General features: G+C 51.6%; 9 protein-coding genes across 9 annotated transcripts; 5 read left to right on the top strand and 4 right to left on the bottom strand.

The window, feature by feature from the left end:
* Positions 1 to 958: 958 nt before the first annotated feature.
* On the bottom strand, positions 959 to 2,571 carry BDZ99DRAFT_523673 (acetylornithine and succinylornithine aminotransferase; the record flags this gene model as incomplete). Its single annotated transcript, XM_033725819.1, has 3 exons — positions 959 to 2,038; positions 2,105 to 2,344; positions 2,419 to 2,571. 3 exons carry the CDS (start codon positions 2,569 to 2,571, stop codon positions 959 to 961), a joined length of 1,473 nt encoding a protein of 490 aa, XP_033573170.1.
* A 1,627-nt stretch (positions 2,572 to 4,198) lies between these two features.
* On the bottom strand, positions 4,199 to 6,961 carry BDZ99DRAFT_448918 (N-acetylated-alpha-linked acidic dipeptidase-like protein 2). The gene is made up of 5 exons (XM_033718090.1): positions 6,567 to 6,961; positions 6,399 to 6,510; positions 6,191 to 6,264; positions 5,501 to 6,133; positions 4,199 to 5,451 (listed from the first exon to the last, which is right to left on the bottom strand). The coding sequence occupies exons 1-5, from the start codon at positions 6,865 to 6,867 to the stop codon at positions 4,436 to 4,438; spliced, it is 2,136 nt and encodes a 711-aa protein (XP_033573169.1). The 5' UTR covers positions 6,868 to 6,961; the 3' UTR covers positions 4,199 to 4,435.
* A 771-nt stretch (positions 6,962 to 7,732) lies between these two features.
* BDZ99DRAFT_448917 (uncharacterized protein) lies at positions 7,733 to 11,296 on the top strand. Its single transcript, XM_033718089.1, has 3 exons — positions 7,733 to 9,408; positions 9,670 to 10,784; positions 10,851 to 11,296. The coding sequence occupies exons 1-3, from the start codon at positions 7,841 to 7,843 to the stop codon at positions 11,027 to 11,029; spliced, it is 2,862 nt and encodes a 953-aa protein (XP_033573168.1). The 5' UTR covers positions 7,733 to 7,840; the 3' UTR covers positions 11,030 to 11,296.
* A 400-nt stretch (positions 11,297 to 11,696) lies between these two features.
* BDZ99DRAFT_465852 (uncharacterized protein) lies at positions 11,697 to 12,630 on the top strand. Its single transcript, XM_033720642.1, has one exon. It carries the CDS (start codon positions 12,161 to 12,163, stop codon positions 12,524 to 12,526), a length of 366 nt encoding a protein of 121 aa, XP_033573167.1. The 5' UTR covers positions 11,697 to 12,160; the 3' UTR covers positions 12,527 to 12,630.
* On the top strand, positions 12,612 to 16,164 carry BDZ99DRAFT_448913 (uncharacterized protein). Its single transcript, XM_033718088.1, has 4 exons — positions 12,612 to 13,312; positions 13,468 to 13,947; positions 13,997 to 15,171; positions 15,251 to 16,164. The coding sequence occupies exons 1-4, from the start codon at positions 12,646 to 12,648 to the stop codon at positions 15,827 to 15,829; spliced, it is 2,901 nt and encodes a 966-aa protein (XP_033573166.1). The 5' UTR covers positions 12,612 to 12,645; the 3' UTR covers positions 15,830 to 16,164.
* Positions 16,165 to 16,402: 238 nt separating this feature from the next.
* Positions 16,403 to 18,090, top strand: BDZ99DRAFT_91948 (uncharacterized protein). Its single transcript, XM_033729028.1, has 5 exons — positions 16,403 to 16,478; positions 16,533 to 17,188; positions 17,256 to 17,718; positions 17,771 to 17,830; positions 17,915 to 18,090. The coding sequence occupies exons 2-5, from the start codon at positions 16,589 to 16,591 to the stop codon at positions 17,920 to 17,922; spliced, it is 1,131 nt and encodes a 376-aa protein (XP_033573165.1). The 5' UTR covers positions 16,403 to 16,478; positions 16,533 to 16,588; the 3' UTR covers positions 17,923 to 18,090.
* Positions 18,091 to 18,386: 296 nt separating this feature from the next.
* BDZ99DRAFT_465850 (Arginase/deacetylase) lies at positions 18,387 to 20,551 on the bottom strand. The gene is made up of 7 exons (XM_033720641.1): positions 20,348 to 20,551; positions 20,193 to 20,289; positions 20,043 to 20,133; positions 19,891 to 19,974; positions 19,505 to 19,726; positions 19,104 to 19,414; positions 18,387 to 19,032 (listed from the first exon to the last, which is right to left on the bottom strand). The coding sequence occupies exons 1-7, from the start codon at positions 20,480 to 20,482 to the stop codon at positions 18,776 to 18,778; spliced, it is 1,197 nt and encodes a 398-aa protein (XP_033573164.1). The 5' UTR covers positions 20,483 to 20,551; the 3' UTR covers positions 18,387 to 18,775.
* Positions 20,552 to 21,359: 808 nt separating this feature from the next.
* Positions 21,360 to 23,337, bottom strand: BDZ99DRAFT_465849 (mate family transporter). The gene is made up of 2 exons (XM_033720640.1): positions 22,465 to 23,337; positions 21,360 to 22,414 (listed from the first exon to the last, which is right to left on the bottom strand). Exons 1-2 carry the CDS (start codon positions 23,099 to 23,101, stop codon positions 21,486 to 21,488), a joined length of 1,566 nt encoding a protein of 521 aa, XP_033573163.1. The 5' UTR covers positions 23,102 to 23,337; the 3' UTR covers positions 21,360 to 21,485.
* Positions 23,338 to 24,223: 886 nt separating this feature from the next.
* On the top strand, positions 24,224 to 26,335 carry BDZ99DRAFT_422574 (major facilitator superfamily transporter). Its single transcript, XM_033716991.1, has 5 exons — positions 24,224 to 24,389; positions 24,441 to 24,612; positions 24,815 to 24,877; positions 25,014 to 25,451; positions 25,508 to 26,335. Exons 1-5 carry the CDS (start codon positions 24,229 to 24,231, stop codon positions 26,216 to 26,218), a joined length of 1,545 nt encoding a protein of 514 aa, XP_033573162.1. The 5' UTR covers positions 24,224 to 24,228; the 3' UTR covers positions 26,219 to 26,335.
* The last annotated feature ends 756 nt before the right edge of the window (positions 26,336 to 27,091 follow it).

Raw genomic sequence — 27,091 nt, 5'->3', positions numbered from 1 at the left:
CTATGCAAAACGAGTGACTATAGATATGTATGTTGAAACAAGAAGCTGGAAGAAGTGGGTCTGGTACTGGAGGCTGTATTTAAGAATCCCCTGCTCCAGCATCGAAGCATTCGAAGCATCAAAATGGGGCGTAAGGCTGCTCGCTCAGCTATTGTCGATCTTCAACCAGCCTCACCTATCATTGTGTTAGCAAGAAGCCACATTCGGTTCGAGCTGCCCCTTTCCCCAGAACCGCTCGTGTTTTTGCAGGCGTAGGTCCTGTCAAAGCCTCTTTTAAGAGTAAGAGGCTATGTGTGGCGTGTGAAAATCTTCAATTAACTAGGCTGAGTATGCATGAGCGAATGTGAAGACGATAACGAACATGCACGTTGACCTATTTGCAGTTTTGGCAGCACAGGCTCTTCGGAAGCAATTGCAGACGGAGCCGACCAATGAGAATGCAGACTAGCATCGTCGAGATGACGACTGGGGCTTGAAGGCTTTCCTTTCCGAAGTGCTCGGGCTTACGAGCGATCTAGGTAGTAAGTTCTTTACAGTTTATTAGCCAGATGGGAGGCAAGATTAGGATGAGGTCATAAGAGCTCCAAAAGTATGAGTTTGGCCCCCATTCTCCATATAAGCTGCCTATCTCTTGATGCAAAACACCAAGAGCGCTCAGCCTCCACATGAAACAAGGAAACGTAGGCCGAGGACGTGGCTGGAGGTCCGACGTACAGCGGTGGCTTGTCCAGACTGTTGGTGGCACATCATTCAAGGGATCGGATATTTTGGTGCCGTATGAGTTCAAACCCATAGTGAACATGCTGACAATGTAAAGTCGTGATGCTCGTAACATAGACGCCGAGAATTGCTGAATCAGACGAAACGCTCAACTTTTCTCTATACCTTGAATGAACCGATGGACTCCCGAACACCTAGTAAGCCCCTGGTAATTACATCCACCTCTTGTAGACTTAATCTATGAATCTTGCATCTCCTGTTGTCCTTTTGTGCCCTCAATTTCCCTTGACTCCTCGAATACAGCAGCCATTGCCTCTCCGAGTATCTTCATGCCCTCTTCTATCTCAGCCTCAGAGATTACTAGCGGTGGCACAAAACGGAGCGTGTTTGTACCGCATGTGATCACTAGTAATCCGCGCTCCCTGGCAGCCGTTATGACTGGTGTCGGGTCTTGACTGAGTTGGAGGCCAAGGATGAGGCCCTTGCCTCTGATTTCGGTGATGATACTCGGGAATCGGTTCTGCAGCGCCTTGAAGTGTTTGCGGAAGGCTTTCTCTTTCTCTAATACGCCTTTCTGCAGTTCTGGATCCGAGAGCCTCGAGAGAATGTAGTGTGCAACTCGAGAACCAAGCGGGTTTCCTCCAAAAGTCGTTCCGTGATCACCTGTAACGATCTTAGTAGCCACAGCTTCATTGACGATAGTGGCGCCAATTGGGAAGCCATTTCCGAGGGCTTTGGCGGTGGTCAAAATATCCGGGTGGGCTTCCGATGGTAGAGAGCCATGCGCCCACAGTAGTCCAGTGCGGGAGAGGCCGCATTGGATCTCGTCGTAGATCAATACCGCACCGACTTCATCACATCGCTTCCTCAACGCGATGAGGAATTCCTCTGTAGCTACGTTCACTCCGCCTTCGCCTTGGATGGGCTCGATAATAACACCGCAAGTTTTATCCGTGACAAGGTCCTTGATTCCATCTATATCATTGTATGTGCCGTATTTGAATCCTGGAACCATTGGCGCGAATGGCTTCTGGTACTTTGGGTTCGGTGTCGCTGAGAGCGAGCCCATGGTGCGACCGTGGAAGGAGTTGTGGAAAGAGACCAGCTCGTACTTCTCGCCTGAAGGATCTACGACCTTACCGACCTTTCGCGCGAACTTGATGGCAGCTTCATTGGCTTCAGAGCCTGAGTTGCAGATGAAGGCTTTGGAGGCAGTATGCATAGCGCCTGATTCTAGAGTCTTCTCAATGAGGGATTTGGAGAGGGTGCCAGTCCATGGGTTGTGGTAGAGATTTGAGGTGTGAATAAGGGTTTGGGCCTTGACACCACATTTTCGTCAGCTCTCGTCCCGTAGAAGATGGTACGCTTCTGAGAGAAAGTATACCTGCTGTCCCAAAAGCTTCGCCATCTCTGGATCGCAATGGCCCAACGCATTCACAGCAATACCGGCAGTGAAGTCCAGATATTTCCTGTTCTCCACATCCCATAAATAACATCCTTCTCCCTTCTCGAACATAGGCGGTGGTCGGACATAGGTTGGGACCATGAAAGGTAGCTGGTCATTCACTAGGCGGGCTGTCTGCGATGACTCGGCGGGGTCCGAGTTCGGCAGCCAGGCCTCTTTCTGTAAATACATCGTCAATGAATTGTTCTAGATGATAACTCGAAGGTTTTGGGGTGAAAATAAAGGGATCCCACGGCAATTGAGTCCTTCAATCCCTTAGGAAGGTTCGACTGCGCGACCGCTGCCGATGCTGATGACGCATAACGCTTTGAGATGGGGTTGACGAGAGCAGCACGAGGTGCTGTCAATGCGACACAAAGCCGACGAGAAGAGACCCGAAACGCCATTTCGAAAATGGATGGGAAGCCCAGAGGCGGGGAGTGGAGAGTTAAGTAGCAAATTGGGGATTGGTGGTGGAAAAGTGGTCGACTTGCGTGACTGGAAAATTACAGGGCCTTTCTTATCGATAGGAGAGCGAAAGCCGAGCTTCGGAGGAGAAACTCTCCTCCAGGTATTGCATATATTCTACAAATAGACTACTGGCATAAATCAAATTTACATTTATGATTGTCGGAATCAGGAGTGCTCCTGAGAATGACAGAAACGACAGTGATCAAGCGCTCAATTGAAAATTTGAAAAGTGGCCGCCGTTGGCACGCACAAGTCCATTCGCAACTCTACATGTTATTCCACCTTTGTAGCGCCGTTTGAGGTACACGAGCAAGATTTTAGATTGTTCAAATTAGTTCAATCAAATTTAGAAAAGCGCATTGAGGCAGGTCAGACAGTGGCGGAATGGTCTACAGCTTGCACTCTAATTCTCTGCTGAGCCGCCCAACTCGGCCATCTGACCATTTGGTGCTTGTTGATGGAGTGTGGGCGGAACATGTTTATAGAATATATATTCAATGGCTCTTGAAGGTGCCATCCGAGGCGCACCCCTATGTCACTTCTTTTCGGGCCTCGAGATATATTCAGACATCTGTGCATATCAATCTGGACTACCGCCGTCTGAGGTGGCCCAGCAAGCCTAACGATTGTTCAGAATGACGCAATTGTATCTCCTCTAGGCTTTTGAGAGTGTGTTGAAGCACCACTGACGATTGTAAAGAATGGTATGGACGGAGGGCGAGGCCTTGTACTCATTAAAGAAATATTGCAGGAAACGATGCATGACTCAACGCCCTCGGCGTTGAATCATCGAGGGCGTTGAATCATGCAGGAGTTGAATATGTTCGCCTCAAGAAGGGACCGTTGGGTAGACGGGAGCCTTTTCTCAGCGACCGTTCTAAACACTGAATTATTAACTGCGTATACAATGTCCTAATTGCAAATAGAACAGCTGAGGCAAGCAAGACTTGATGTTGTTAATTACTCGCATTAAATTTGTGTGCATAAGAAGTTGGTGATGAAAGAAAATCTCGATCACTGACTCTGATTCGCTACCATCCCAACACACCCCACACTCACACACTGGACCCCGCGCTACTTCGTACTCCGTCCCACTCCCATCCCGGCTTGCCATTCGATCGCCGATTTCGGTTTAGCCGGGCGCAATTTTCATTCAAGCTATAGATACGTAATAATTTTGTCGGCCTTCCATCAACAAGCCTGAAATGGTCAGATGGCCGAGTGTGAGTATTCCTCCATCCCGTTCATCACCATCAATGCTAATTACCTCGACAGTGGTTATGGCGCCAGGCAAGTTCTTGACCCACCAAGTACTTACGTTCAGTTACTAACTGTGTTTCCAGGTTAAGGTTACCTTAACATTACATCCTGGTCACGTAAGTGGCGTGGGTTCGAGTCCCACTCTGATCAAGAGCTTCTTTTTTTGCTCTTTTTGATTCCCGACCATGTATTGGGTGTTTGGGCGTAATGTGGTGGAATGGTAGTGAAGTGTCTGTAGCGGGCGACGGGGTCATGCAGCGGGAGAAAGGAGCAGTGCACTGTACAGAAACTACGGCGGAGTTTGTTATGCTCGAAATCATTCTTTTTCATTCGTTCTGTGCAGCAATATTATGCTGAACTATCAATGTAGTAGTCATTAGGCTCATCTATGGAAGTCCGCTCCACTCCTTACACTCCCGCATCGGACCAACCACTTGCTAACCTCCTAATTACAGCGCATCGCCAACAGCCTACCATACGTTTTCTTCACTGTTCGGAGTACTCCAAAGGACCTCTACCAACTATATCGAGCACTCGCATCTACGTCTTCAAGATGTCCGCCGCCACCAGCACCGCCTTAGCCGTCTTTCCCACCCACTTCTGCGCCAACTCTAAATCCCCCGCCTCCACCGCCTCCGTAACCGCCGGAAACGTGACAGGCGCATATCCCGTATCAATGCCCGGCGCAAAGATCAAATGCTGATAAAACTCCCTCTCCGGCAGCCCACCCTGGCTCACAAAGCCCCTACTGAAATCCTTCGCTTTAGTATTCGTGACCTTGATCAAGTCCGAGTCACTCGAAGAGATAGCGAAAGCACGGAGTTGCTCGAATTGAGACGAGTAGTTCTTGAAAGTAGCGATGGCGTCGCTGAGCTCGGTCAGGTCTACTGTGCTGTTCGCGGAAATGACTGTATCGTTCAGGTCTGAGAAGTATTCCTCTAGCGCTGGCGTATAGTCTGCTGGATTTAAGGGCAGGACGTCGTCGTTGACTAGGTGGTAAAGCAGCAAGGCTAGGAACTGGCCGATCGACTTGTGCGTCACGAAGCCAGGGTCGCCCAACGTGGACATCCAGTGATAGGAGTCGAAATTCGAGTGATAGTGCCAGATTGGATCCTCCGGACCGCCACCCGCGCCAAAGTCAATCGCGCTGATGCCTTTGTGGAGGAAGGTGGCGAAATCACTACCGCTGCCTAGAACGCCGAACTCGCCGTCATTGAAGTCGTACCAGACGTCGTAAAAAGTTCGGTTCGTTACCCCTTTGACTGGGTAGATGATCTTCTTCATGATGGTGGTAGCAATCGCATGGAGGTCGGGGGTCGCGTCTATGTATGGGTATGGGCCAGAGGTAGCGATGTCGACGTTGATGTTCGTTACGGCAGCCTCGGTGAGCCAGGGTACGTACTCTTCTACCCATTCTGTGCTCCCGACTGTGCCGTACTCTTCGCCATCCCAGCTTGCAAGGATGATGGTGCGAGCAGGCTTCCAGCCGGTAGCTAGCAGTTTACCGAAGGCTTTGGATAGCTCGACTATGACGGCTGAGCCAGAATTGGGATCACCTATGCCACATAAGCGTCTGCTCGTCTTCGCTGATGCACATTGACTGACCGGCACCCCCTACAATCCAGGCATCACGATGATTGCCGACGATCACAACCTCATCTTCGTTCGTTCCATTGATAATACCAATCGCATTCCAGATGTAAGTGTACTTCTCTTCCAACTCGTTCTCTAAGAAAAGAGTAGTACCAGGAGCAGGCCCGGTACTGTACGTAACATTACCAATTGCTCCCACCCAACCAGTACGATTCACCTCCTCACCCGTGAATCCATGTCCGTCCAAGGCTTGGAGTATAGGCTGTGCATCAAGCCAGGAAATTGGAATGGACGGAATATGAGGCGTTACCACAAATCTATCAGAACGAGGAGAATCAAACTTGGACGGATACCCAGGGGTTGTAGGGTCACCAGCATAGGTACTCAGAAACTCGACGGTACCTCGCTGTACACTGGTAGGATTCCTAGCAGGCCCATCCGGATACGCCTTGTATCCGTTTGCTTCGGTGATGTTGCCGTCGCCGTCGGGGTCGGTGAAGATGATAGCCCCGATCATGCCATGGTTCTGGGCGTTTTTGACCTTTAGTCCACGGAAGGGCCCTCCGTATTTCGTGAGTGCTATTTTGCCTTCCAGCTCAACGCCGAGTTCTTCCAGGCGTACAAAATCGACCTCTTGTCCTCTCCCTTCGCACTAGTTAGTAACGACTAAACTTGATAGAGAGAACTTTAACATTAACACACCGACGTAGACATATTCGGCGGTTGCGTTGCCTGAGAATGAGTACCCGTTGAACACGGGTATGCGGTTCGGATAGCTGCGCCAAAAGAGTTAGCTTCTTATCATGATTGGCTGAACACGAAACTGCTTCACAAGGCTCGACGATCACGCAAATTTTCTCTTTTCAACCTCTGCTTGTAAAGATTTACATAGAATAATGGCATGACCCACCTGGTTGTATCATCGACCGCAAGAACCTCTTCTTCTAGAGACGCATCATGTGAGGTGCCATTGCTATAGTCGAGCCGCAGAGATTGTCCAATCGGGTAGTCAAGGAAGACATCTGAGACAAATTCAGTCCCCGTTATGCTCATAGTTGATTACCACGATCATGCTTACAGTACTCAGCTAGGCTAGAGGTGAATCCAAACTCGGCCCACCGGTCAGCCGTCCATTGAGCCTGAGTCTTGTTCGTTCCAGCAAGATGCGCTCCATGAGAGTAGTAGTATTCCCATGTTGCAATTGTAGCATTATCAAAGGAATTGACAAGCAATTGCTCATTCGTGTCTAGGACTGGAGGGAACGGGACTACATCTTGACGTTTGACGTATTTCTTATGGTTGTGAGCCTGCCCAAAATCACGCTCTCGTAGAGAAGCATGCACGCCAACTGCGCTGATGAGGATCAAGGAAAGCTTCATGGTGTTTTCATGAAGAGAAGAGCAATGAGTAGAGGGAAGAACTGAAGTGAGACGAGGGGTTTCCAAGTAGAAGTACAGCAGCTCGCGATTGCATCATGCGGTCTAGTATCTCAGTTTGGGCATTGCAGTTCGGAAGAGCGACTTTTTCCAGTGCCACTCGTATCCTTCGGCTCACCGTAAAGTCTATGGCATCGTGTATGGCCAAGCAGGTATGACGAAAACAGGCTCCAATATGGCTCAGAAGATCCTCTTACGCCCAGACTTGGAGCTTCCTTGCCAACGTGGGATCGACCTATATAGGGCAGGTGGGTGTGATTCCGCTGCGGGGATTGGGGAAAGTTTGGCTTGGCAGGTCTGATTCCTGGGGCAGGTTGCGGGATGAACATGCATGGCCTGAGAGGAGCGCCGGAACACGGCGGGATTGGTGGTGTTACTCGGCCACTGCTTCTGGCACAACAGAGATGATGTGATAAGATGCAGCGATTGTGCTTCTCGGGGCTGGCTGGATATTCCTAACATACGTTGGGGTAATATAGGTTCCTGGGAGCGAGGTGACCCTTGGCTGGAAAATTCTATTCAATGCAGATCCATGGTTCTACGGTGGGCCTACGGTTCCTTGACAGGTCCTAAGTCAAGTGGACGATTGCACTACAGCAGCTGAACTTGAGAGCAATGGCACATGGTATTCTGAGGACATTCACCGTAGATATCTATGTATCCCGTAGATGACGACTGGTGTTGTTAATCCCGCAGATCAGCCTACGCCCAATGCAGAAAGGGCCGTTTCCTTTCTCCCTGTTCCTCTGCAACCTACCCCGGCTGTAACACGTCAACGAGCGCGAGGGGAGCTTTCACCACCGTACATACTAACACTCTACAGCTATCGCAGGTATCGTATCCCCCAGATCTCCTTTGTTCTTTATTTTCTCCATGTCCACATTGTCCCTCAGCATATTCACCCCAACCGCCCGTCATGACGGAGCTATCGAGCTCGACGCGCTTCGCCCCTCCAATCTTCCAGCCACGCAGCAATTCGCCTCAACCATCTCCTCGGCGCTACGGACGGTCGAACCTGGGTTCTGAGGATGGAAATTTTCGAGATATCTCCCCTTCGACGACCCTGCGCGCCTTCTCCGAAACTCCGATAGCCTACAACAGTCCGGAAGAGCACAAAATCTTTGACTGCGTCAAGACAGCAACCCCTGCGGAGAAGGACTTGGGGTTCAGAGTCGCCAAAGCTGCCGAGAGACTGAAGTCGTGGTGTCAGGAGATCGAGCAATGGGGATGGTCCGGCACGTTTGAAGTGCCCAGCGAAGAGCGTCGTGAAAAGAGGCGGAAGAGCGTGCAAAGACACATCAACGAACATACAAAGGGCGTGGGTGGCTCGGAGGACATTGGTCTGTTGATATACTGGGGTTCTTTGCTATCTGCTGAGGTCAAGGCCTACGAAGCGCGTATCGAGGACATCGAGGCTGAGCGGGAGACTTTGGATATTGAGGAACTCAAAGGCCACATCCTGGATATACATGGCCCTAACAGGTCCAGGCCATCCTCTAGTTATGACACAAAACGACCGCAGTTCCTTCCGTTGGATGACTTTTCTATCTTAGTAACGCAAACCTTACTCCAGGCACTACCGTATCTCTCGCGGCTCAAACTGAGCATCGATACTTGGTCCACACGTCTGACCATCCTTTGCAGCACACCGAGATTTTTGAAGGACCTCGGCACTACCCGAACTGCTTTAGATCTGGCTTGGAGAACTCTTGATCCCCCGCAGGATGTCGACACGTCGGATACCTCGTTTAACGACTGGAAGGAGACTCTGTACACGATACTGGCAGAGCTGAAAGTCATCGTTTCTGACCTTGGACAACGACTGGACCGGATGCTGGACATTCTTGAAGGCCGTGAGGACGCCCTACCGGATACATGGATTGACGATTTTGAGGAGTTGGAATCGGATTACAGTCGCTGGACTGTTGAATCACGAAATCGTATTCTGGATGTGGAGATCCGACGAATGAGAGCTAAGCGAAATGCTACTACAGCTACCACCATCCAGGGAATCGGTCTAGACGGACGGGGTCCAAGCACTCAAGTTGAAGACATAGCACCTCGGAAGTCGGAGACACTCCATCGGGCCTCGATCAACGATCCAGCCGAAGACCTCAACCAAACTCCTAAAACCAGATCGAACGGAAACGGGTTGGCTGCTCCGTACGAACGATTTCCCGATCTCATTCCGGCGAAGGAAACCACTCAAGCGTCGCCTCATACGCCCACAGCTTTGCGATTAAGCATTCCAGACTTTGTAACATCACAATCGAAGTTAAACGAAAACGAGTACAGCCTGGGCAACCGACCAGGAGAACAGGACGACACTGTCGAAGGCCAAACCGAAGACGTAGTAACTGGGCAAAAAGTCGACAGTGACGACGAGAAAGCTGAATCAGTGGTACGCAAGCGCCCGGACTTGACGATACTAAAACGTGCTTCCGTGACCTCCATCGAGAGTTTCTCCAGACACCAAGTACGAACGTCCTATAATACTTTTGGCTACATATCTAATGATATACAGGTCAAGAGCATCACCGTTCGAAGAAATAGCAGTGCGTCTTCGATCTCGTCGTCACTACTTGACCGCTCAAACGGCATTCGGGATAACCACAGCACGCCCGTATCACCAGTAACTACTGATCGCGTCGACACTTTGATCCATAGCAAGCTTTCGAGTCCGCTCGCTGCAGCGGCAGTACAGCAAGCCCCATCCCCCGGACTGACTCACTCTCCACATTCCAGACCACAAACTCCTCAGTCACATTTCGGGCTTCGCCGAGATAGTGTAGAATCCGCTTCTTCAAGTATATCGTTACAGTCAAGCCCAGCGAGCGCCTTGGATGATTCTCCATCTGTCCGGAATGCCTACAGTCGCAACGCAAAGGTTCCGAAGCCACCACTCAACTCTGCAATGGCAAAGCGCCGCCCCCTCAAAACCCTTGACGGCTCCTCGGATCAGATGCAACCATGGCCACCTACTAAATTTGCGCATGCCCTCTCACCAAAGAAGGACAACAGCACCGAAGACCTAGAGCGCAAGATTAGCGATATTCTCACCACGATCCCAGCGCACATACGCCTCACGTCCGGCCCAGAAGCTGATGCACCCGAGGTCAAGCCCACCCGAGTTGTCTCAGCCGGTGGCCGCTACGCCTCGAACGCGTCGCTCCGGGTTCCTCGTAGTGTCAAATCTCCCGAACCAACTCTTACGCTCTCGCCTGTAAAGACCGATCTCGACAAATCTAGTAATGCGCCCAACTCACGCCGCACGCTTGCATCCGGTGACTCGGACATCAAGCTCTATCACCTCACCCAAAACGGCATGGATAAACCGCCCATCAAACTCTTCGTGCGCCGCGTCGGCGAAAATGGCGAGCGCGTCATGGTCCGCGTCGGCGGCGGCTGGGCTGATCTCGGCGAGTATCTTCGTCAGTACGCAGAGCACCATGGACGGCGCACGGTTAGCGAGGGCAAGTTCGAAGTCCTTGGTCTCGAGAATTTGACATCAAGTCCGGCGGGGATGATCAGGCCAGATAGTCGACATGGCGCAGGGACGCCACAGCCCAACCCTGCTACATCTCCAGCTCGCGGCACTCCTGCTGCCAAGGCTGCTGCTTTCGCTGCTGCCGATTCCGCTTTCAATACACCCGCTTCTGTAGCCTCTGTAGGTACGCCTGCAAATGCCAACGCTGAGGCCTCTAGTGCCTCGACTGGCTCTAGCCGGCTTTCATGGGGCGGTAACGAGGTTGGCCTTGCGGGGCCGAAGTCGAAGAAATTAGACTTGAGCGGGGAGAAGCTAGAGTGGATTGAGGGTATGATGACTCAAGCGAGGAAGGTCTCGACTCAGGCTGTTGGTGGTAGTGGTGGAGGCGGGAAAGGCGAGGCCGCGAGTGGAAGGGAGAGTAGGGCGGCGAATGGGAGAGAGAGTAGAGCCGCGAACGGGAGAGAAAGTCGGGCTGCAAATGGGCGTGAGGGCAAAGTCGAGAAGGATAGGGAGAGTCGGGAGAGCAAGGGTGAAAAAGACAAAGGCTTTGGAGATTTGGGAAGGGTCGGTGGAACGAAGAGAGTTTTCTTAAGGGGCGGCAAGCCGGTGGTTGACTAGGGTAAGGTTGCATTTTGGGAAACCCCTACTTCTTGGATCAACTTTCAAGACGCATCTGGTATCTGCAGCGGTATCAGCACATGGATTCATTTGGATCAGAGCGGGCTTTTGGATAAAGCTGCGTGGCGGCAGGACTGTCGACGTACTTTCACCCCGCATCTCCTTTTCTTTTGTCTTTAGCAGAAATTTTTATACCCGTAGAGTTCACGTATACTTGTAATAGTGGCGATAGGCCTAATACTCTATTGAACCACCAGTCAAACACCGATGGATGCTTCCTGAAATAAGTCGTGAGGCACAGCGTCTACTGTAGGTAGCCGTAAAGCGAATACAACTTTGAAGACGTGTGGCTATGCGGTCTCTCAGGACATACCGGAAATAGAAACGATGCTAGGCACGGCATAGAATCCATATATTCTACCAGACACCATGCTTCATGCATATCAGTGGCGAAGGGTGCAGACCGTCGGTGCCGCAAAGCAGCGGCAGGCTGGGCTAAATCGATAGCGGTGCCTCGAACTTCTCGACTGCACGCCGCGTGGGAGTGAGAAGTAAAAAGGGCATCAGCTTATGAAGCCGATCTACTCGATCTGCATTTCATTGGTAGAATAGTGAGATGTGAGATGTGAGATTTATAAAGGGTATCATTCACAAAACGAGTAAGACCGGAGAGAAATTGCGCCTGATATTATATCTCCACCTATTACGTTCACGCAGGTTAACAGGAAGATACGTAGGTGGTAATCTCACGAGCTGACTCTCCAGTTTGGCGTGAACACAGGCTTGAAGGCAGGATATGCTGTCTCGTAACAACGCACAAAGCGTGGCTCGTCACAAGGCCAACTTCTTGTCCTCTATAGCCCCTTAGAATGGTTACGCCGCACGACACATCCAACGTCCATCTCCATGTTGCTGTCACACGCGCAACCGACGGCGAGAGCTCCTTGGAGGTGGGCTAGATGCTAGGATGCACGCCAGCTGCGGCAGCTTGGCAGCGGCGAGGCGTTTTCAGCCCCCAACCATGAGGGTTCTAGCTTTGCCTCAGGACACCGCTCGGGCTGGCTGGCTGTCACTAGATGCCGTGTGGAGTCGCAAAGGATCACTATTAGTGCGAGCGGCTGGCGTTTAGCTATGCGTCTTTTCTTACCTATTCACCTTCTTACTTTCCTCTACAGACCATGTGGATACTGCGTACATATTGAAGCTCTCTATCTTACTTTGAAAATACCATTCTACCATCCTAGCTCTCCTCTCCGCTTTTGTGCCTACTACAACCCTGTCCTGCTTCCAGGACTCCGTGATTCGGCCCAGTGCACCAACCTCGTTTTCAGCCTCACTGGCCTTCCAACTCAGAGCCGGAGGATAGAAGGCGGTGGCTTCGATCTGAAACTCTCTTTGGCAAATCGCATTCTCTGTTGGTCTTCCGCTATTGGTACGTCAATAAGCTTTCAATCAAGCTTCGCACACCATGGTACGAGCATCAGGGTCCCCAGCTAACTTTCTGCAGACGAGGCCTCAGGCAACGATATCATCCCCACCAAACCTCAACTGCAATTGGCTGTGGAGCTTTGGGAAGACGCCGCGTGGATCGCGAATCTCAGGACAGCAGGCAGTAGATGTCTGAATCGGACCCCCGCCGTCCCCTCTTCACCAGCGACGCCTCTGATCTCTCTGATCTCTCCCACGCCCTCAACCAAGTCGGCGGTTCCTCACCTGTCTCCCCCATCGCAAACCCCAGACAACGCCCCGGTTACACGCGCCTGCGAAGCAACACCGGTGGCTTCGATGGTAGCCCCATCCTCCACGAAGAGGATGAGGACGAGGATAGCGGAAGGGAGCGTGGAGGCGCGGGGCTAGGAATCGAGACCCCCTTGTCGTCGTCGGCGTCGAATACGGAAACGGTGCGCTCTCCAGCCTTGTCTGCGCGCCGGGTCTCCATCCAGGCCATACCTCGCGTGCCCGTCGGTAGTATACGAAGGCCTAGTGTTGGCAATGCTGGCCTCTCTCCGAACCTTACCTCTCCGCCCATGAGCAGCGATCCCCTCACCGGTGGCTTTCCGAAATATGATAGTGTGGGCAGCACACCGGACTTACGGCGGGAGCGCGAAAGTCCTCAGGATGACAGTGGGGACTACCAGGAATACCGTCGAAGCGCAATGAGAGGAGGTAGAAAGAGCGAGGCTACTGTCAGGTCAGAGTATGATAGTACACCGTATGTGCATAGTCATGACACGGAGAGGTTGAGGAGAAGCATTGCGCCGTCAATTCGCTCGGCTTACGAGAGTAAGCACCTTATTCCTATATTTCCTTAGCTCGGTTTGGGGATCGTGAGATGGGGCCCTTTCGAGATCCATGTCAAATATTCTGAGACATTGGAGATAGGGAGCAAAACTGAGATGTATGGATGAGTGTATGGATGGATGCTGACTACATCATAGCCAACGACTTCCACCCACAACACAGCTGTCCAACGAATCGAGACTTCTACACATCTCGCTTTACTTGGCTTTCTGTCACCATTCTCATCCTCTGCCTTTTCTCTACTATTTGGTCGGGTGTCTTTCTCGGTATTGCTCTGAAAGGCCCCCGTTACGGTCGCACCATCACAACTCACAGCAAGCTGAATCCCTATAGTGCTATAATATTAACTGCCGTCATGGCAAAGCTCATCGAGTTGAGCTTCGTAACGTCCTTCGTCGCATTCCTGGGTCAAGTCCTTAGTCGGCGAGCATTTATGAAAGAGCAGGGCAGGGGAATTACGCTGGCAGAGATGAGCATGTGGCGGTGGGTTGTCCAGCCGGGAACACTCATTACGCATTGGCATGGTGTCAGATATGCTGGCTTGTCGTTCCTAGGACTGCTGAGCTTGTTGGCGGCGGTGTTAGCGACGCTTTATACGCCTGCAGCTAGTGCGCTTGGTAGGTTATTGTACTCTTCAATTGAAATTCGGGACTGATTTGTGGACAGTTCAACCACAGCTGCACTTTGGGGACTGGCACAATACTATTCTCGCAGGTCAGGTCAAAGCCTCTTTCGGAAATCCCACCTACGTCGCATCGCTATGCGACACTCCCATATCACAGGGCATGGACCCCTTGTATGCTGGTTCGACATGTCTGCAAATCGAGCACGCCAGCCAAGGATATCACAACTATCAACGCTTCATGTCTTATTGGACTGCAATATCGAGAGCTGGGAACGGTTCAAGTGACCTTGCAGAGAGGCCTAACGGATTCGGCTTGCTGTTTGACAATACTTCGATTACGGCCTCCTGGGTCGAGAAAGTATCCGTGGAAGACTCATCCAAAAAGTTTGGAGGTCGCATCGTCAACAATGTTTCCCTTGCCATGCCACACGCTAGCATCTTTCAAGCAGCCAGGGATGAAAGGAATGGCATCATCCAGCCAGATGAGCTTGATGGACAGGGGATATACTCGATCCGCGCATCAATACCCAGCCCGGTCCTTAACGTTCTCTGCGTGAATATGAATCGAACTGACCTAAACCCGATCGTATACGAGACATGGCCAAATGCTATAAAGCCAGTCAATGGCTCCTGGGCCACCATTGTCAACGATACGGACAAGCAAACGAACAATCGTACTGTCGTCGATGATTTATTCGGATGGAACTCTTCGGCGTTGAATGGCCACCCGCCGGTTTTCGCAAAATACCCGCTGGAATACAACACAATCATGAACCATACATTCTACCCGTATGGTCGAGATACCGTATACTTACTAGGGGCTGGTGTCAGCGGGGATTTTGTTCTTTGCCAGATGAGAGCTACGATGACTCCTAGCTGTTCAACCCGGTATAATGCCACTGGAAGTGGAGGGACTATGGAAGCGCTTTGCGAAGAGAAGGATGACAAGCTTGCCTACATCCGCAGCCTCCCAAATGCCACTTATGGCGATAAGCAAACCGATTGGGTAAATATTGCCGGAGAATGGGCAAACAGTGTATCGTTGAACGCGGGCATCTCGGACGGCAATGCTAGCAACGCAAGACTACTAACACAGCTCATGCTCGCAGAGCCGGTGCTAAACAAAGCGCTTCCGAGTCCGGCAGAGGCACTGGCTGTCATGGGAGGCTGTACGCTGTTGATGAGCTCGCAGGATACGCCGTTTGTTGAGTTTTGGGTATGAACCTCTTTTCCTTACCTCCTCCATCTATCCCAAATCATAGCTCTTCTGAAATAATACTAATTTTAACCCACAGAACTATACCAGCCCCGGCAACATCCTCGGCACCCCTCAAACCCAATACTTCAACGCCTCCATCCGCGCCCAAGAATACGCATCCGGCGCCAACTCCTCCAGCTCCCGTGGCTTCCTCCTCGTCCTGATCGCTGTCTTCCTCATCAACGTTTTCGTCCTCATCTATTTCCTCTTTCACAAGGGCCTCGTAACCGACTTTTCCGAGCCGCCTAACCTCTTCGCGCTAGCCGTCAACTCCCCGCCCAGCAAAGATCTCGCGGGTTCGTGCGGTGGTGGGCCGGAAGGAAAGCAGTACCAGGTCAACTGGTTCGTGAACACCGAGGGTGATCATTTGTACATGGAGCCAGGCGAAAAATCAATTGATCCGCAGGATATGCGGAGGGAGGCCGGAAGCACGGGGTTCAGTTTTGGGCTTGGGAAGAAGCTTGGGAAAGGGATGAGTCCATTATTAGGAGGGTTTGGGAAGAAGAAGGGTGGAATGAGGCCGGCGAGTGTGCTGGGGCCGGAGCTGGAGTTGGAACCCACGACTCCGGCGGCGGCCATGTATGCGAAGTTGGCGAAGCGGAGGAGTATGTTGTGATGAGTATAAGCATATGGGGTCATGATGAGGTTCTGTACGATTTCTGGCAGAGCGGAGGGGGAATGCGGTAATGTTTTATGATATGAGGAACGAATCCCCTTTTGATACCTATCTATCTTGCTGGCGTCAGCGTGGTGGCTTTGTGAATGATTGGTGATTTGTAAGGGTGCTATTTGTGGTCCAAATGCACAACGCCGGATATGTAATCTAGCAAGCAAAGATAACACGAAGCAATAGCAACGTAGGATGTCTCGACGTTGGGCCGGCTTTAAAGCTGTCTTCCGATTCAATCACTATGTTCGAGGCGGTTCTTTATGGGATGATGCACCTAGAGCGCTCCAGCAAACCAAAGACAGAACAAAGGATACAGATTGTCATATGGTCTTCTGCAAGTGAGATACACGCATTCCAACAACGACATATTCATGAATATGAAAAGGTATAGAAGAAGAGTTTGTGTTCGTCATGTGACTTCGTATGACCGCGTCTTTACGCGAATCCCTGTCACCTGCCCCACTTGCTTCATCTCATCTTTCTTCAACGTCAACCATCAAACCATCTCCTCTTCCATCACTCACACGCGAGGCTCGTCGACCAGTACGCCAATCTTCTGTTGTCACTTGTCGATACCTCATCTGCGTTGGTGTCGGTAAGAAATCCTTTTTAATGTCGCTGAAGATTGCTGATTCAGGATCTGCTCTAGGAAACAAGCAGATATCAGAACTCGTTTGTTTCTCGAATACACCCCCCGAGATCATCATGTGTCGAGCATGTACATATCCATCGCCGCAGGCTCATACTGCAGGGGGTGTGGCTTGGGCAGTCCCCGTCGATATTGCACGACTTGGTCCGCACCTAGAAGCCTACATGGAGGCAAAGCCCGCCATGGACGCCCTCCGCCTGTGCCACCGCTTCGGGACTGGTCAGAAGGCCTACATCACCAAGCTTCCTATGGAGCTAATCGCCATGATTGAGAACGAGTTACAGAAAGCCTCTCGCAAGTCGAAGGCTAAATGTTGGAAAGAAGACTATCTCTGCTTCCAAGACTGCTGCACCCTGGAAGATCATTTCAGCGACGAGGAGACAGAAGAGCTGTACGATATCTGTAGATCTGAGCTTGGTCTCGCTCGCCATAGATCTGAATGTGATGGAGGCAAGACCTGCAAATGCAAGGAGGGAGGAGATTCCTTAGATTCCGAGTATGATGACTTCTCGGATGATGAGGCAGTCGGGGACATGGTCGTTGATATGATGATAGAGAGTGGAACGAGATATGAGGTTCATTTCGAGAGGTGTCGCCTATGGCAGAAACGCACCAACAAGAACTGCTCTTCGGGCCCCTTTGAAAAAGTTCAGCAGGTCAGTCTTCAGACGTAGACGGGAGTACTCAAGAAACCATTGCAGCGTACTCATGCTTCGTATCTAGGTCCTCAAGTCTGACTTTGGATTGTCCGCCACCACATTCCACCAGCGGATCAAACACCCTGATACCCACCTCCTCCAGCTTGATGGTCATGTCTCCATTGACGAATCCCCCAAAGTTACACTATGCTACATGACCCTTCCAGACAAGATAGTCACCGAAGTGGACGAGGCAGAAGATCTTTGCGCTGATTCTGGGGAAGTCATTGAGGGCTACAACGGCATAAGCACCATCATCGATCCGCGCTCCCTCAAAATCACCGAGAGCCAGCGTCGACGCTTTGGCCGAGCCATGAAGCTCTTGGACCTCAAGCCCTATTTCCACTTCAGCCAAGTTCGCAACAACATCCCGACCAGACTATCGAGTGAGGAAATCGAGAAGGTCCTTGACTCTGCCAACATGTGTCATCAACATCAGGAGGAACATCGTAAACGCGCCCGCGTAGATATGAAGCGGCGCATTAAGAGTAGGCCATTCTGTCTCCTCTCTACTGAAACACTAGCTTACGAATATTTCAGAGCTCGAGCAGTCGAAGTGGCCGAAGCTCATGTCGCTCGTTGCATCTAGCTTCACGATGGGTAGGTGGCGATGATTACAGCGCTTTCGGGTGTGTGGTTAACAAGATTAAGATATGAAATTCTGATTATCATCTTTCCTAGCAGCCCTTTAAAGTTCAGTATATCAGCTTTCAGGCGGACGAGCTTCTTCTTCGTCCTGCCGACGACATGAGATGAGGCATCATCGACGACGTACTTTACGAGTCAACTCTCAAAGCTAGCAAAATTACTCCACAACTGCCAGCGTTACGACTCACTTTCAACGACGGAACGTACTTTCTCAGTCATACTTTCCACACGCCTTGAACGAACGAACCTACTTCTCCTATCTTACCAAAATGTGTAACATCGTATCCATGTATCGGGGCCTTTCTACTTTCTGAGACGGACTGTTCTATGTTTTCACCAAAACATGTGGGCTAGGAATTATCAAGGAGCTATGGTTAGCTATGGTAAACCCAAGTGTTCCCGTTCGCTTTATTTTCTCTCCTATTTGCATCTATAGATACCCCAACATTTGTTTTGTCTTTTCGTTCAAAGTAACGGGATGGCACAAAAGCTATGGCGTTGCTAGACCCGCCTGTATGATTCGATCCGAGATGGGAGATGCTGGAAGGGCAGCTTTCTGTTACCGAAATGTAGTTTAGAGATGTATGAAGTACTTAACGACTCTTATGGAGCAAGACAATGTGATAGCACTTTTGCATGTTGGTATTGCTGCGTGCTCTACTAGACGACTAGTCTTTAGGTAATCGACGTGTTCAGGTTTTATAGCTCGGTCAAGGCTATGCCATTAAATCCGAAGGTTTCATCATTCTCTGTCCTCCTTCATAACACGTTTCATACTATCATGTTTCAAATCACCATCAGCGCCATCTCCGATGCCAATCCCCGGATTTCACCCAACTCCATCCAACTCGACACCGCCCGCCGACCCCCCCATCAACTTCGCAATCCTTGTCACGCCTAAGCCTTCAGCTCCACTGTCTCCTTCTTCTCATAGTCCTTGACGCTCAACGGCCCCCGCTTCACCATCAGCGTCATAACCTCGTACAGCACATCCGCAGCCGCCATAGTCGTCAGCTCAGCATTAGTATCATAGGCCGGCGCCACCTCGACGATATCAGCCGCGATGAGATTGACGCCTTCGAGCCCGCGAACAATAGTGCGGAGTTCGCGCGTCGACCACCCTCCAGTCTCGGGTGTACCCGTTGCGGGCGCGACTGTCCGTCCCAATTAGCTCCACCTTCTCTCCACCTAAACAGCCAGGGATAAAGCAAAACGTGGAACTTACACGCCGGATCCAACGTATCGATATCGATGCTCAGGTACACGGGCTTCGTGGTGCCGACGCGCTCGCGGATCTTCTTGATGATGCCCTCGGTGCCGATGGTGTCGATCGCGCGCGCTTCCACGATCTCGAAGCCGCAGTAGCCGTCGTTCTCGTAGTCGGAGGGGCCCGACAGCGTCGTGCGGATGCCGGCGTGGATGTTGGAGTCGTTGGCCAGCAGGCCTTCTTGCGAGGCGTGGAAGAAGTAGGTGCCATGGTTGATGGAGGCTTGGTGCGAGGGCGCGCCGCCGAAGACTTTGGGTTTCCAGGTATCGCTGGGGTGGGGGTTAGAGGTTTTTCGGGGCGGGGAAGGAAAGGGGTGGGGGAAGGGGAGGGGGAAGGGCTGGAAGAGGGGGTAGGCGTACAGATGGCTGTCGAAGTGGATCACGCTCACGGGACCGTATTCACGGTTAATGCTCCGCAGCAGGGGCAGCGTGATGGTGTGGTCGCCGCCGAGGGTGATGACGCGGGGGAGGGTTTTGCCTTTCTTTGAGGGGCCGGGGGCTGCGGCGTTGGTGAAGGGGGCGCGGGAGAGGATGGCGTTGTGGCCTTCTTCGATTTGTTGGAGGGCGAAGGCGTTGTCGTAGCTGGGGTTTTGTTAGTTTTGAAGTCGGATATATTGAAGGAGTTGCTGTTTGATGGATTTTCATTTTTCGGTAATGAAATCATGAGCGTTCAAGCTTTCAAACTACGGGATTGGACACCAGGATGAAGAGATGTATGGTTTAAGGAGGTTAAGAGAAGTACTTACGACGTCACAGGAATATCACCACAATCAATAACCTTCGCCCAGCTATTGAACGGGTTCGCGTCCAGGGGGACATTATATCCACCACTGAATCCAAGTTTGCGTGAGCCTTGCACCACCCATAAATAGTCAGTCGTGCGCGAAGGAAAACATACTACAGATTTAGACGGCGAGAACCTTGTCTGATGCCACTGGGACCAAAGCGAGCGCCCGGGCGGTAGGAAGTGCCTGTGTCGAAGGGGGCGCCTGTTGCATGGTTAGATTGAAGCTTGCAGATTGTGATTATCTCAGAAGATGGATCCTACCGATAAACGCAATGTCGTATTGATACTTGTCGCTGGCGAGGCATGGGTGGTATTGGAGGCGGCCAAAGGTTGAGATTCCGGAGAAGACGGAGTCGGCCTGGTTGGGTGTCAACTGAGGCACTTTTGGGCATATTTCTGCATCATAAAGAACGCACCTGAGTTCCACCATCGCCAGGCAGACTGTTATACCACAGACCGTTCAGTGGGCCTTCAATTGGCGTCTGGTCATGCTCGTGGTCGCCGTGAGCAGCTACGACGGCCGCGAGTGCGGTGAGGGCTAGGAGCTTCATTTCTGCAGTATTGGATCGGATTCCGAGTCAATGTGAGGAAGAGAAGGAGAGAGAAGTGAGGAGAAGAAGAAGAACCTAAGAGACGGGTGATAGAGACACAGAAGCATGTTTAATACAAACGTAAGAGAGATTTTACGAGGTGACCTGTTGCTGTTAGGTAAATCGCAGCAGAGCTACCCCGGCTCGAGCTCGCAGATGCACGATGACTCTCGCCGCTACTATTGGTCGCATGTCACTCGGTATGGCGGCAACATTCTACTGGAGCATGTGGTTTGCAACTAGTGCATGCGGAGTTGAAGTGGGCTCTTTTCCCGCCGACGGACTGGGGGCATTCCCCTTAGCGACAGCACCCAATTGCAGCCCTGCCTGGCCTTACGCAACGACGTTGCTCACCACCAGAATGCCAATTCTTATCACGATATCGCCATCTGCGAGCCTGCTATGCCGCTGTCACTGCAGTAAGAACTATTATAAGACAGCGCCGAGGCATTTACCGACGAACGAGCATCATTATAGCTCTTACGTTTCACTGCTGTTCACGCCGTTGCTGATACACCGTTGTCTTAGTTCACCAATCCATGAACCGAGGTGGCATCGTGCAGGTCTGGAGTGACGCAGTTGATGGGAAAGAAGCAGGGAGAGCGAGGTCTGCCGTCGACAGGGCTTTCTTGATCGAGTGTCACTGTTCCCATCCCCCACCTATCTGGGCACGGTGATAAGACGCGTTCCGAGGCTGCACCTGAAACAAGCATTAGGATCGTGTTGTCATCCAATGCTCGTTTGGTGCGGAGGTGCAGATCCAGGGTCTAGACGTGCCACGCGGGTCAGACTTCTAAGTAGATCGGTGAGGGCCCAAAGGCCTGTGTCTTATGCTGATATGTTCTATGAGCAATTCAAGTCAGATTATGTGTAGCTAAGGCATAATGCATTGAATGTTAAGCCGCTTTTATAGTTCTATCTCGTCGACATCGTCAGTCATGAGATTCATAGCCCTGAGCACTCATTACACGCCGTTTGGCTCTATGGGCTCCGCTGCTCCAATTTCAGCCCGCTCATCGCCGTCCATCCTGGCAAAAGCGTTCTTCACTTGATATTCCCAGTTGCTCCAAGCAACGATTGCCCATTCCATGAAGCCCACAATGTACAGCGCGATGCACTGCCCGACCCATAGACCGGCTAACCCCCACCCGTGAAACGCGAGATAGATACCTAAAGGCAGCGCACCGCAGTAGTAGCTGACGATGTTGACAGCGGCGCCAATATGCTGTCTGCCCATGCCTCGTAACGATCCACCACAGCTCCCATTCAGGCCGTCTGCGATCTGGAACAGCGCCACATAAGGCATGACTTCAGCCGTGAGGCGGATCACACGGATATCGTCGTTGAAGATTCTGGCATAGAAGTCCTTGACACCCATCAAGACCGCCAGAACAACCGCACCGAGAATCATGCTAAGCCATGCCGCGGTGTTAGCTGACCGGGCCGCCCCCTTCGCGTTGCGAGCTCCGAGCAAATTCCCCACGCGAGCACTGGTTGCAACACCAACGCCGAACGGAATCGTGTTCATGACCTGGTCCGTCGTCATGATGACACTCTGAGCAGCCAGAGGAATGGTCCCGAGTTTGCCGGCAGCGAGCGCAACGATCTCGAATGCCCACCACTCTGTACCCACGTGAATTACGCCTAGGATAGCGAGACGCGAAAACGTGCCCATGTTCTGGACGCACTTGCGGCTCCAGCCGCCCCAGCATTTCCAGCCGTCAACGAAGCGTGCGTAGGCGAGGAGCAGGAGGAACGATACCCAGTAAGAAATTCCGGTTGCAAGGGGTGCGCCGAGAAGGCCCATCTTAAAGGTGTAGACAAAGAGGTAGTTTAAGCCGGCGCTTAGAGGCGATGTAATGAGTAGCACATATGTTCCTGGCCTCATAATTTCTGCATGTCATAGTTTAGTGTAGTGAAAAAGGTTAGATCGGGTTACGTACCTTGAGCTTGAAGGTATTTCTTTGTGGCTTCAAAGTAGATGTACCCAATGCCGCCTGGCACCAGAACGCTCAAGAACTTGGCCGAATCTCGAGCTATGTAGTCCTCCTGGCCTAGTGCTTTAAAAACTGGCTCTGAGCATATCCAAAGAATGGCAATTGGCACATAGAAAAGTGTCAGAATGATGAAAGACCGCTGTAGAATGATGCCAAGATCGTGGGGATTTTTGCTCCCGGTGAAGCTCGCGGAGGCCAAGGTATCTATCGCAGTCGTTCCTCCTAGGGCGATCAACCAGGCGGTCGCCATCGCAAACATGTAGGAAAACGCTGCTGTCGCTAGTGCTTCCGGAGACAGTCTTCCAACAATCAATACTGAGATGGTTTGGAGCGAATTCTGGAGAGTATAGGCCAGGATCACGGGGACAGATCCCTTTAGGAGTATCCAAAACTCAGCCAAGATCAATTGAGCTTTAGTCTTGTCCTCGTCCTCCAGCTCATAAGTCTCGCCATCTTCAGCCTCATCGTCGGGCTTAGGTAGCAAAGCTGACTGCTCGTCCGGCTCATCTGAGGGTTTGTTGGATTTCCTGAGGAAGCCGGGCAGCCATGATTTTGCGCTCGATATGTTATCTTGACTCTCCATATTGGATTGGGTCAAAGATGTCGTGAGTGTTCAAGAATGGCATGCAGAGACTAGGAATGGTTTGAAGATAGCCTCAGAGATATCGTGGCGTTGGAGAGAGTGATGAGGTGGGTGAGACAGCAGGGTAAGAGGGAAGGAAAAGAGAGGGTTGGACGTCCCTTCTACACAACTGTATCACCGCCCAAGCATCTATGTATGTATAATCGATGGACAAATGAAGAGAACAGATAAAGAATGAAAGGAAGCCCGGGCAACACGACATACTGGCCACTCGGAAGCGCACAACGCTCTCATCGGTGATACAGTGGGGACGAGTCGATGGCGTTATAAGATATGCACGATCGGGAGAGGTCAATGAGTGGTTAACTGTACATCGATGTCTTATCTGCGCGCATTCTGGCTGCGTTCTGACGACGTGACTAAAGAGCTGAGCTAACTCTTACGTTTTGACAGCCAGCTCTGTTCGAGGCCTCAGCAAACGCAAGCTTTACGTGACGAAGGCGACTATACAGCGTGCTAATTGGAGGCGCATGGCTTTGCGATAGATGGGAGTCCCACGAGCCAGCAACGGCCGGGCGTGACGCGACAAGAGGAAGCTCGCGAGGGGATGAAGGGGGACATGTTTTCCCACGGCTGATTGCGTAGGGTGCAGGACAGCCGGGCCACCCAATTCACAGAAATTTGCCGAACCTTGGCAGCTCCCTGCAATTCTTCACGACCCCAGATGATAACCGCCCGTAACACTTTCCTTTTGTCACCACCTGCCAAGATACAAGGCGCAAGGCGTCGCAGTCCGGGTCGCCAAACGCGGAGCTGGTGACCGCTTTGACTGCGTGGTGGTCCAGCCGCAAATCTCGGCTCATCGACGGGGGTTTCGTTGCCTGCACTGCAAATCTTCAATTAATGTTGCACTCACAAATCCGATCCCTATCGCAGCCTTGCTTTTCGCCTGCTATCAGCAGCATGTGTATCTCACTGCGATCCGTGTAGGCAGTCTACAAGGGGTGCCGGGCGTAATTGGGGTGGTGTCTCAGTCCCAGCCCTCTAGACTTATACTCCTGTTTCCCCATCATTGCGAGGCAGAGGGATGCACAATGGACGACCTGACTAATCACGAGAAGACCGATATGGACGAAAAGCGTGGAGTAGAGGATGCTGGAACCAATGACTTGCCTACGGTCATGAGGGATGGCATCAAGCTTCACCCACAGCCAACCAGCGATCCTCTTGACCCTCTGAACTGGACCCGATGGCGCAAGAACTGCATCCTCGCAATTGTCATGTCACTGTATGTTACCTAATAGCCCATTCGTATTGCGCACCCAATTGACAGGGCTAGGTACTTTATGTTTACGTACATCACGACCACGACAGTACCCTCGTTCCCGCAAATCCAGGAACAGTATGGCATCGACCTCGGTCAGGTTAATTGGACTGTTGCGATTCCCGCTTTGGGCCTCTCCGTGGGACCTCTGTTTTGGAGCTCTCTCGCCGATATCTATGGACGACGGGTAGGTCTCTGCATTTCGCTTGCTTGTAATGGTTGTATTGTTTTGTTGTATAGATCCGCACAGTCATGTGCGTTTCACGGATAAGTCATGTGCTTCCCACCAGAGGTGAAAAAACCACTTCTTGCGAGCATATTGAGTTTTATGGAGATTTTGAAGTCGTGTGCTGTCAGAGCCCCTTTTTGTGCACCGCTGACCCTCGCAGCTCATATTCATCATTGGCACCATCATTGCCTTTGCGGCCACTATAGGCGCCGCGAAAGCTCAAGTACGTTGCTGCATCTCATTTACTTCAACTGTATCCAGATAGTACCTATGCATATATCGCGCGGTCACGTGAAAGTCACGCTTCGGTCACATGACTCACAGTTTTCACGTCTTATGAGCATCGTTAACCTTCGCAGGACTACCAAGGCTACATGGCCGCCCGATTTTTCCAAGGTTTCGGCGTGAGTCCAGCCGCCACAGTCGGTCTTGCGATCATAAACGACATTTACTACGAATATCAGCGGGGTCTCAAAGTCGGTCTCTGGGTCCTAGCCATCGACATGGGTCTAATAGTCGGCCCTCTGATCGGTGGCTTCGTGGATCTTGTGTCTGAGGCATGGTGTAACTGGCTTACATCTATCTTCTTCGCCACCATCCTTGCCGCAGAAATCGCGTTCTTGCCGGAGACACTCTACCCCAGGAACCACATGCTCAGAGTAATGCCCTACGCTGAAACGACAGGAGTCGCCGACATCGAGAAAACCGAACGCCGAGCTAGCATCGCCACGGACGAATCCCTCCCTCGCACGAAAACGCTCGCATTCATCAACATCAAGCCCGTCCCAGGCATGAAAGTAACATCTCCCTCTCTCTAATTATCATAAGCTCCCATCTCTAACAGCACGGATAGCACCCCAAGCCCTGGGACTCCATCCTCCGCTTCGCCCTCACCTTCAAATACCTCACCGTCTTCTCCACCGTCTGGATTTTCTGCTTTGGGTGGTATTGGTGGGTATTATCTATTATTACATTTATCCCCTCCGCCTACGTTCAATACTCCCCCCAAATCCAGGGGCTTCTTTTCATCGGCCTGATCCTCGGCACCCTCTTCTCGGAGCTCTTCTTCTCCGGCCGCCTCAGCGACTGGCTGACGCTCAAGCTCGCAAAACGCAACAACGGCATCCGCCTCCCGGAAATGCGTCTCTGGCTCGCCTACCCCGCGGCACTGCTCTCCGCCATTGGGCTCATCATCTGGGGTATCAGCATCGACAAGGCCTACCACTGGATAGTCGGGCAAATCGCTTTCTTCTTATTCGCGGCCGGGATCCAGATGGGCAACACGGCTGTCGCTAGCTACATCGTGGACTGCTACCCGCTGCAGTCCATGTCCATCATCACGTTTTACTCCGTGTTCCTGAATCTCTCCGCGTTCGTTAACCCGTTCTTCATCGCGCCGTGGGTGACAGCGCAGGGGTATACGTGGACGTTCGCGGTGCAGGGGATCATCACGTTTTGGTTCTGTGTGCCGGCGCTGGCGTGCGTGCACTATTTTGGCCCGAAGATGAGGCAGTGGAGCGGGATGCCCGGGTGGGTGAATCCGGAGTATGATACTATTGCTTAGATAGGAGGTAGAGGCGCACGAAGAGGGGGAAGGTTCTTTATACGGTTTAGATAGGCGATGTAATTACATGTTGTTAGACTTACAAGCGCTGTATCACGATTTGCTAATAGATCCTGCAGATGTTCTAGCTTGTAATACTATGATGTGGGAGGCGTGAGTATGGTACTATGACGGCAGCTAATACCATGCCCACCTCTTTGGTCTTGGCAGTGTTCGATCACAATGTGCCTACGAGGTTGGTAGACCTTACGGAGACAAACGCCATGCTCCTCTTCGGCACAATAGCTAGACTGTCAATCTATACGCCTCCAGATAGACCTCCTTGCGTCCCGAATGACCGTCCAGCTTGGCCGCTCTGCAACTCCTACGAATTTGATGAGTGTAAAATCTTTGGCTTGTATTTCTATGAAGTGGGAGCCGTGAGAGAAGCGGACATGGTTTCTATCACGGCGAAAGGCATAGCACGGCACAAAAGTATTCTAGACCCAACCTTAGAGGGATTAAAACTATTCACAACGCACGCAATAACCACCATCGCAACCCCCGGGTCATCTCTCAATCCCGTCCTACCCGAGCCAGAAAACAAGGGAACGACCTGCACTCGTCCCTCCCCCAGCCCGAATGGCAGAAAGTCGAGAAAAGCGGAAGATTGGAAGGGAGAGAAGCAAAGAAAAGAAAAGAAAAGAATCACAACCGCAAGAGCAACCGTAACCGCAACCGCAACCGCAACCGCAACCGTCTGCACTCCGGTCCATCACCCCTTTTTCCAAGCCCTCCGCATTTCTCTTCACGCCACTCTATTCTCCATTCTCCACTCCCCAGTTGTAGTGTTACAACAAAACACAGGTGCCGCAATGAACGCCATGATCAATC

Source organism: Mytilinidion resinicola, assembly GCF_010093595.1.
Source record: "Mytilinidion resinicola strain CBS 304.34 unplaced genomic scaffold BDZ99scaffold_16, whole genome shotgun sequence".
In the NCBI taxonomy this organism is placed as follows: domain Eukaryota; kingdom Fungi; phylum Ascomycota; class Dothideomycetes; order Mytilinidiales; family Mytilinidiaceae; genus Mytilinidion; species Mytilinidion resinicola.
This window is presented reverse-complemented; position numbering and strand designations above follow the sequence as displayed.